The sequence below is a fragment of the Alligator mississippiensis genome, chromosome 7, assembly GCF_030867095.1.
Source record: "Alligator mississippiensis isolate rAllMis1 chromosome 7, rAllMis1, whole genome shotgun sequence".
NCBI classification, from domain to species: domain Eukaryota; kingdom Metazoa; phylum Chordata; order Crocodylia; family Alligatoridae; genus Alligator; species Alligator mississippiensis.
This window is the reverse complement of record NC_081830.1, coordinates 8452773-8462556: the sequence shown is the minus strand read 5'-3', so window position 1 is coordinate 8462556 and position 9784 is coordinate 8452773. Positions and strand designations below refer to the sequence as shown.

At 53.2% G+C, this 9784-nt stretch overlaps 1 long non-coding RNA gene and 1 gene segment (V, D, J or C); both read left to right on the top strand.

The window, feature by feature from the left end:
• Positions 1 to 278: 278 nt before the first annotated feature.
• LOC109283158 (T cell receptor alpha variable 9-2-like) lies at positions 279 to 8754 on the top strand. The segment is given in 2 exon segments: positions 279 to 426; positions 8411 to 8754. Coding segments are annotated over 2 exon segments (390 nt in total).
• LOC132251350 (uncharacterized) lies at positions 1526 to 3140 on the top strand. The gene is made up of 2 exons (XR_009463322.1): positions 1526 to 2783; positions 2874 to 3140. It is a non-coding gene; the product is annotated as an uncharacterized LOC132251350 (long non-coding RNA).
• Positions 8755 to 9784: the final 1030 nt, after the last annotated feature.

Below are 9784 nucleotides of genomic sequence, written 5' to 3'. Positions count from 1 at the left end.
CACCGCCAGGAGGCGCTGCAGCACAGGCCGGATCGCCCCGCGCTGGCACATCGCTGCCTCCAACCCCAGTGTTTCGGGGAGTCGCGTTGTCGGGTCTCCTCCCGCATCTGCCTCGCTCACACACTGGGGAGAGCCACGGGGACCCGACAGGAGCCTGGGGCATTCAGCTCAGGGCGGAGAAAAGCAGCAGACGGGTTCCTGCGCTTGTCCCCAGCAGGCGCTGTCACCTGCCCATATGGGCGAGCTAATCTGCTCCCTCGGCTGCCAGCGGTGACCTGTGTCTGCGGCTGCAGAAAGAGGAAGATTTTTGTCTCCGGTTTTCTCGCGGGCGGAGTAAAAGTTCCGCTCGGTGCAGAGACTCCGAGATCCTCCCCGCCAGGATGGGCGCAGCGCCGGGCTCCGTCCTTGTGCTGCTGGCGGTCCTGAGTGAGTCGGGGGGCGCATTCATACACTCATAGAGCCTAGCGTCGGAAGGGGCCTAAATAGATCATGGAGTCCGACCCTCTGCCTAGGCAGGAAACAGTGCTGGGGTCAGATTGTCTGGTCTCTCTCTCGCGCTCCCCTCCAGCCCGTCCGCTATCTCCGGTGGTCCCCAGTCACACTCCCTCTTTCTTTCTGCTGCTTGTTCTGTCTGTGCACGTCTGTCCATCTGCAGCCCCTCTACTTGCACCCCTAGCTCTTTCCATGCCGGTTATCGTTTGACGAAACTGAGCTGGACGCGGGGTAGAGGTGAGGAAATTCAGGCCAGCTGGGAATGTCCAGCCCAGTCCATCCATCCATCTCCTGGTTTGTTCCCAGGTGCCGCGGGCACAGCTCAAATCCTGCAGCCGCCCTCGGCAGAAGCGCCGGAGGGAGCTTCGCTCAACCTGACCTGCACCCACTCTTCAATCGAGATGAGTGAGAACATATTTTGGTACCGGCAGTTCCCGGGCCGCGGCCTCCAGTTCATTGTGTCCGGGTACAAGGGCACCGTCCCTTCCACCGCCCCGGAGGGCGCTCTGCACATCTCCGCCGACAGACGGGCCAGCGTCCTGGCGCTCCGCCGAGCCGGGCGGGGGGACGCGGCCGTGTATTACTGCGCTCGGAGCGACACGGTGCGACAGCCTGAGCCTGCCCCGCACAAGAACCCGCGGCGGAGGCGGGGCGGAGCAGGCGCTGCGGGGAGAGCGGAGGAAGCGATGAGGGCTTACTGCAAGAGGACCTATGAGTCTGGTCTGGACGGATCGAAGATGTGGATTCAGTGAAAGCAAATGAATACATGAAGGAGTGGGGTGGTAATGATGCAGCCGGCGCCGGTGCGATTGGTCAGGGACAGAAACCAGCCCGTTCTGACGAAAATAGGAAGCAGAGTTCAAGGGAAGACTCCGAGAAAGGACTTAATGTCCCCATGATATCTGGCGGTAGACTAACGCCATAATTTCCGAGGGACCATGGAGATACAGACAGCAGGAGGCGCCGACTTCTATTTTTGCAGGGTGGAGGCGGGGCGCGGGCGGCGGGGGGGGGAAGTTAGGTTAATGGACATGACAGCCATCTTCCCTCGGGCCCCGATGTACTGAGCATCTTAGGTAGGTGAAGAGATGGGTGCACATAGGGCTGGAAGACAGGCAGATGTGTGCACCACAACTCCGTCCTTTCCTTAAGTCTGTGAAGCTACTGCCAATGCTCCTGCGGATGGATCCGTTGCCCGCGGTATCAGCACGTTCCTCTTTCAGCTGAAATAAATAACCCCCCTTGAAAAGTTTCGGGATAAATAGCTGAGATTCCCGGCACAGCCGAGTTGCGCCGCCTTCTGCCCCTTCCCCCGGGGCTGCCGCACTAGTAGCGGAGCGGGCTCCTGCCGCGGGGCTTCCCCTGCGGTTCCGGGAGTGCCGCCGCGGGCTGCGGCAGCACAAGCCGGTGCGCTCTGGTGGACCCGGCCGGTGCTGAGCTGCAGGCATTGGCTTTCCCTGAAGGGCTATTGGCAGGGCCCTGGCCTGGCGCCCCCAGGAGCTGAGGCTGAAGAGCTGTCACCAAGAAGATTGGGGAGGAGAATCCTCTGGTGCCGCCCAGCCCCCGAGCAACGCAGATTCAGAACGGCTGTGCACTCGCTTCACCGCTCCCTGCCTGGCGCCCTCCCGTCTGACATCCCCAGGGAGGTTTACCCCGGATCTGCAGACAAGGACGTGGCCGCTGCGAAACGCTGCTGTGGGGAGAAGCAAGTCCCGGCCCACACCGCAGCTGTGAAGGGACAGCTCTTCTCGGTTTTCTCTTTACAGCTATAACGGGGAGAACTAAGGCTCCTCCTGCTTGTGGGTCATTGTGGAAGCGGGGCAAGCGCGGCCCCAGGACGGTACGGGGACGAGATGCGTTTCCTTGGCACCGCCGTGCTCGTGGCGCTTCTCGATGTCAGTGAGTGCAAAGTCCGCTGCGCTTTAGCTGGTTCGCAGAGTCCGCTGGAGCGGTGGTAAGGGCCAGGCTGAGGTAGCGCGGGTTAGTCCGCAGCCTCCGGTCGGGCTGCGTCTGCGCTCGGCTGCCCTGAAAGCAAGAAGCTGATGCTATTTCACCCCTCGGGGGAGACCCGCACTTGTCTGCGGCCGGCGGGGAAGTACCTGCCTGCCTGCAAATTCGAGGGGGATTTAGGTGCCTATTTCCTTCGGCCACTTTTCTTTATTCTCTGCCCCAGGTGTGCAGGACAAGGGGAAAATCAGGCTGGGTGGGTTAAACCCTCCGCACCTCGGAAAAGACGGGGAAGACCAGTACCCGGGCACCTGGAGCTGAGGTTTTCCAAGCAAGTCACAGGGGTAGGACCTCGAATCCGTGCTCCGCCCGGACACCTCAGGCACTGTTACGGCCTCCGGCCTGGGAAATGACCTCATTTCTTCTCCTTTCAGCGGGGAGCTCTGCGCAGTCAGTAAGGCAGACAGGAGGGGCCGTCGCCGTGCATGAGGGCACCCCGTGTTTATCAACTGCACCTACAAGTACTCGGGGGTCCCCGAGCTCTTCTGGTACCGGCAGCTCCCAGGCGACCCCCCTCGCCTTCTGCTGACCCAGTATAAAGACCTGGAAGAGGAAAAGGAGAAAGGCGGGCGTGAGTTCTCCGCAGACCTCGACAATTTTTTTTTTTCAGTAAGAAAATATAAAATATATATTTCTCTCTACACACCGCCTCCTTTTGTCAATATCTCACAATAAACAATATCATACATGAATCAATAATGCATGACACAATCGTGGGAACTTCCCGTCTCCTTTCTCCATCACAATTTCTTCACAATTAGATCACCAGATCCTCTTTATGCATAATCATCAATTCAGTCCATGACAATACATTTTGCTCTTTTCTCAAACAGGTTCTTGGGACACTTTCAACATTTATAATACGTCCTCATATTTTACTCAATCTTTCCCTGTGGTCTCGTATTTTCCTTCTTTTTATTTGCCTTCAACACATTTTCCCCACCTCTTTATTTATAGCATACACAATTCACTTTTGTTTCAGAACTACTGTTTTCCCCACTTTCGTTTTCACCTTTCCCTGATTCCCGACGCATTAAAATCTCGTGTTAAGGGCATAAGCTGGGGTGCGAGTCAGGACAGATATTAGAGTTAGAGCAGTTCGCCATGGTTGCGGTTAGGTATAGAGCCCTGACTAGAATTGGGGTGATCCTGATTCGGTGTGACAATAAGAGTGAGGATTAGAGATTATCATTAAGGTTAGAACTGGGTTAGGATGATTCCAGTTACCAGTAAGGGGGTTCTGACTGTTTAGATCTAGGTTTATGGGTGCGATTAGGATAAAGTATAAATATATTATGATTAACAAGGAGAGGGTGTTTTAGGGCTTCTGGCAAGAATGAGGCGTTACATTTGTGTTTAGGTTTATCAATAAATTATGGTTATTCATCAGGGGTATTAATGCTGGTCTCCGGGATAGTTTACAGGTAGAAAGTGGTTTGCTGGGATCTTAAAATAGGTAACAATTAGCCATTAGGAATACAGTTACTGGAAACTGCATATCTAATTTAAAGAAAAGCACTTGAGACCAGTGTGAAGTTAGGGCTAGGACATTCATTTCTAACATCTGTAATTAAATCAGGAATCACAGGGACGTGATTCCAAGGGCACCTGCCTTCCGAGGGCTCTGAGGGTTATTTAACTGACGTGTCACGAAGCTGTGCGGGGTACAATCATAGGATCATAAGAAAATAGGGCTGGAAAGGACCGCACAAGCTCATCTAGTCCAGCCCCCTGCTGGAGAAAGGAACACCCCTAACACAACTCTCCCAACCAAGAGTCTGTCGAAATCTGTGTTTAAAATTTCCAAGGATGGAGATTCTACAACCTCTGTAGGACTCCTCTTTCAATGTTTGCGGCCCCCTCACCATGACAAGTCGGCCCAAGGGCACCCTCAAATTCTCGCCCGCCATGTCTTGCTGGTAAATATAATAGGGAAGCTGCCTTGCATCTCCTTGGGCACGTACACTCCTGGGCCCCTAGCGGGTCTTATCCTGCACCCCTGGGTGCCTTGGGCACCCTAGCCTTATGGGCCATGCATGGCTCCTACCACCCCTAATACCATGCCTCAAGCCTCGCTGATGTGCTGGACATTGGTCTGTCACATTACACACCCGTTGTCCCGGGCCTCCTCTGTAATCTAGCCCACTCCTGGGCCTCCCCGGTAGTCTAGCCCACTCCTGGGCTCTCTTTAATACACAGCCCCTCACTAGGACTCTCGTCGAGCCCACTCTGGGCCGTCTCTAAAAGTGTTGTCCCGCTCAGGGACCCTCTAGCGGGTCTCCAGTCCTTTAGGCCAACCGCACGGCTACCCTCTCTGATCCCAGCTCACCGCACTGCTATCCCCTTTCTCCGGGGACCACCGCAGCACCTTGCCTTTCTCCTGGGGCATCATACTACTAACCCCTTCCGTCAGGGTCCACCGCAGCACCCTGCCCCTATCTGAGCTGTTGCCGCACTAGCCTACAGCCGTGCTCACTACCCCCGTCTTGGGCTTCTCAATATGGCGCTCCCCCTCTTCAGGGCTCACCGTGCCCACCTTGGGCTTCTCAATAGTCCCCCCCCTTTCTCAGGGACTTGTTGAGCTCACGCTGGGCTCCTCTAGAGTGCGCTCCCCCTTTCTGGGGCTCGTCATACCTGCGCTGGGGCTTCTCAAAGCCACCCCTCTCCAGGGCTGGGGTCTACATACCCCACACACAACCCAGGGTCTATGTTCCCCATCCTCAACCCACTGGTTGTGCTCCTCACTGCAAGCTGCGCCTGCACTGGTGCTGCACCTTCACTGGCACCAGGGTCCCCATACCACTGGGGTTCCCCTTTTGCAAATACTGCACCCTCACTGGCGCTAGGGTCCCACCCTCTGTAGGTCCCTATGAGAACACTGCACCCTCCTCAGGTGCTGGGGCCCCCACACTCCCGGGGGGCCCTTTATGAGGCCTCCTCCAACCCCTATAGCCTCACCCAAACCACCGGTGTAGTATCTAAGCTGAACATAAACTCGAGCCTCCTGGCTATAACTCAAACATAACGCTCTCTGGCTGTAACAACTTAACTCCAAGCCACCAGGCTAAACCATAGTGCTCAATCCTCTCAGAGCTGCCATCCTTCACCCAACTAGAGTGGTTCCTGCAATTCTCACCTCCTAGCTCCTGCCCCTCTGGCTGCTGGGAGGGAACTGCCAGCCTGGCCTCAGCCCCGGGCTTTATGAGGGCCCAGCCCTGCCCCCTTCCGGCCAGCTGACCCTCATTAGTTGCCAGGGCAACCCACAGCTGTGGTTATGTTCTGCCAGGGCTCTCTCTCCCTGGCAGTTTCTACTCCCTAGGAGCAGGCACTGAGGTGCCCTGCGACAATCACCATTGCAATCCCACTGTTCCTCTCTTCCTTTCTTTACTCTCTAGCCTTCATTTGTTATTTTATGTCGCTGTCATTGTCTCCGTTATCACTGGCACTGTCTTCATCACCCAATCCGTTTTCTTCTTTGCTTTCCTCAACTTCTTCCTCATCGTCCCCTGCTTTCTTCCCCAAGCGAGAGGCTGTGGGGGTGGTGTCTTTAAACAGTCTGTGTTAGTGGCTCTTCTGCTAGATGATCTTTGCCATCTCTTCACCATCCTCTTCTACTGTCTTCTGGTAGGTAGTATGTCTGCTGCTTCCTCAGTCCCATTTTAACACAGTTCTCAACTGAGAGCTTTGTGTGTCAGTATATCAGTAAGTTTCTGTTCTTCCACGGGGCACTCCTGACACGAGACAAACCGATCAAAGTGAACTGATGGGAACCACTTTTGTTTGGTCAGGTGCTCATACAGTACTGCCCCTATAATCATGATTTTGACAACTATCATCACCCAGCAGAGCTCATTTACTTGCTTCCACACCTCATTGGCAGGGGCAGAACCACAGAAGTAGTTTCTACTTTCCTTGGGCAGGTTTCCCTGGGGCAGTAGGACTGGCTTCTCTGCCTTCCTCTGTGTCTCATAGCCTTCATTGGGTATATGCAGTGGGCTACTTGCTAATTCAAGTCCCTGTGGTCTTTCTGTAGGCCCTTTCAGAAGATTTGCTCACACACGACCTGGCAGCTGTTGCCAGGGAGCAGGTCCATGGTTGACGCCTTTGGCTCTGACCCCCTCCTGCAACTCAAATATATCATTTTGGACATCAAGGTTGGGGGCGGTGTCAGGGATGGACCTGGCCCTCCTGGTATCATCCTGGTATCCCTGGTATTAAAGTACCTTTAGGTCCAGTGCTGTTTCCTTCTGGAGGAGCACCTGCCAATTATTTAAAACTCCCCACTTCACACACAAAAGGTTCATATCAGTATGCTTACCCAATCTGAGCCAAGTGTTTTCCAATCACCTGCAGTGTTGGTTACTTTTAAGCAAGCTCAGAGCTGAGTTCTATTACTGGGCAGATGCTTCTTTTGGCAGGCATTTACAAGTAAACGATGTGTTTCATGAGGTTTCCTTGTATGCCAGTGCAGGGTAATGAGCTTTTTTCATCCTAAATTTCTTCTTGAATGCCATATTCTGCCATACTGTTATACTGTTCTCTATGCCAAGCTTCTATTTGTGTATTGGATTTCTTTCTGAATTTCAACTCCTTTGAAGAGGTGGCTGCCTATCCGGGATTTTCTCCGCTCACACTTCCCATTCTTTTACCTCATTGGGATAGCTTGCTCCTGCAGCCTTAAAAGAGCATCCGTAAAGCCCAGTCTAGTCTCCTGGACTCCTTTTCTCATCAGACTCAACTCCCAAATGATCCTTCCCACCAGTGCCCCGAGTTTGGTAAAGTCTGACGTTATGAATTCCAGCAAGCGACCTTTATGCTTCTCATGAGAATTTCCTTCAGGCCCTGTCAATTGGAGGCTTCAGTTCCCTCTATTAATGAACAAAACAAAATGAGAGAGAGGGAGAGGCGGGGGCGGGAGCCTTGGTAATCCCTCCTAAATGTTCCCGGTGCCATTTCAACACGGATAGGAGCGACAGGAGACCTTCAAGCAGAGGTTCTCCAGCCCCTCCAGCCCACGCGTCTCCCCACAAGGCGGCGGTGTCGCTCCAGCCGCGCAGGTTACATCCTCTGGCCCTCGGCTGTTGGCTCCAGCCCCAGCCTCCTGCTCCTTCCCCCTGGGGATTGGCAGAGCGAGGTCAAGGGCAATTGTTCGTCTGGCAGAGACACCTCCCATGTAATTCACGCGAGTAAGCAGACGACTGGAAGTCACAGTGGTGTTAAAGGCACCAAACCCCAAGACGGCTTTAGTCCACCGCACTGAGCACCGATTCCTCTCCGAGGGTATTGTTCGGGAAAAGCTTGATTTCAACTGAATGTTTAAATCCCCAAATACTCCGGTGAAAATGGCTCTGTGCACTGCTTCGCTATTGATCGCAGTCTGTATTTTGAGTGAGTGCGATTCTATTCCCCGTTTTTATTTTCCATTTTATAATACAGTACAAGAGGTTTGCTCTATTCTATTCTATTCTATTCTATTCTATTCTATTCTAAACATTCACGCTGCGAATGCCCATGTGGGTTGACGGGACACTGGAGCAGGATCCGAAAATGAGAGCTAAAGAACAGAAACTCACAAGGCAGACTGCGAACGACCCAGGATTCCTTCTCTCCTTGTGTCTGTCCTCTGACTTTATGTTTAACCTTCTTTATGTTTAACCTTGACAAAAAGCAAAGAAGCATTTTTTCGGGGGGAAGGTCGGTGACTTTTGGGTGTGAAAAGAGAGAGGTCCCTTGGCAGGACTTCCTTTTGGGAGCACGGCCATGTCTGTTCTCCTTCACTGAGATTTTCAAGGAATCTAAAGAGAGTTTGGACCCCGACCCCAGGTAGATGAGGGCTCGAGAACATAACTCCAATTGATTGTCCTGAGCACCTCAGGCCTGCTCAATCTACACTGTTTTTTTCCTTTTGCAGAGCAGGCGAATGCAAACTCGGTCTCGCAGTCTGCCGGCACTGTGACTGTCCGGGAAGGGGACTCCGTATTCATCAACTGCACCTATAGCTTGACTGGGACCCCATACCTCTTCTGGTACGTCCAGTTCCCAAACGAAGCCCCTCGCCTCCTGCTGACCCAGTACGAGGCACAGGACGAGGAGGATGAGAAACGCCGGCGCGGGTTCTCTGCTGATTTACAGAAAGACTCGTCGTCCTTCCACCTGAGGAAAACCTCCAGCCAAGCGAGCGACTCTGCCGTCTATTACTGCGCGCTGAGAGACACAGTGAGCCCTGCCGGCGGGGAGCTGTGCAAAAACCCCTGAGTGTGAAACGTCGGAGTCCCGGTGTCTCTAGAGAGCTCCATTTACAGCAGTTTCCATCCCCGATCACAGATAATATATATCTGTAATAACCTTGTCATACACGGACTCTCCTCGCCTTCCGTTTATTATTGTTCAGGCTGAGGTTGTACATTTTTATAGAAATTAGCGGTGAAAAGAGATAGAATTCGTGTCTAAGTTTAGTGTCTGTGACTGTGTAGCCTTTTCGTTAAGGTGGTGGCGGTGGCAAGTCACAGTGAGGGTGATGTCTAAGGGTAGAGTTCATGTTAATAATAAATCGGGATATAGTAAAGAGCCAGAGGGTGTCAGTTAGGATTAGGACTATTGCTTCAGGCAGTTACTCAGATTAGGGTCAGGAGCCAGTGTCACGGTTTGGTTGTGGTTAGCTTTGTGTCTACATGTGACTGTTGGGATGAGGGTGAGTTGTAAGTCATTCGGCTGACGTCTGAGTTGGCCGCATTTGGCGATTTATACGATTTAGGGTAACTAAAGAAGCGTTTGTCAATCCGAGGGTCGAACGACTATATGAAACGTTCGTGAATAAACTTTTAAACAAACTTTAAAAATGGGTTCTCCTTTAAAGGAGAAAAACGTGGGAAGCGGTGGCTTTTCCCTTGCAGAGCTCCAAACTGCAAAGGGGCTGCTTGAGGATGCTTGGGGCCCCCAGTGGCCCCCCCCCCTACACACACACCCCCACCCCCTATCCCACATACTGAGGGACTGGGGCCCTGTGGGCGGTGGGAAGCTGATCGGGAGTGAAGAGCACTGGGTCAGGCCATCGATGTTTACATATAGGTCCTTGTACAAGAAAAGGTTCAGGACCACTGAACACAGCGAATCCTTGGTGTCTCCAGGTGAAAAACTTCCTTTTCTGGAGCAAGGGAGCCCTGTTCCTTTTGCGTTATGAACTTTCAGTGCAGATTAAGTTGCGCTGTAACAACGATCTCCCACTTTGCAATAGGATCAGGCTTGCCTGTTGCGGTACAGACAGAATTCTTCCAGACGATTGCCA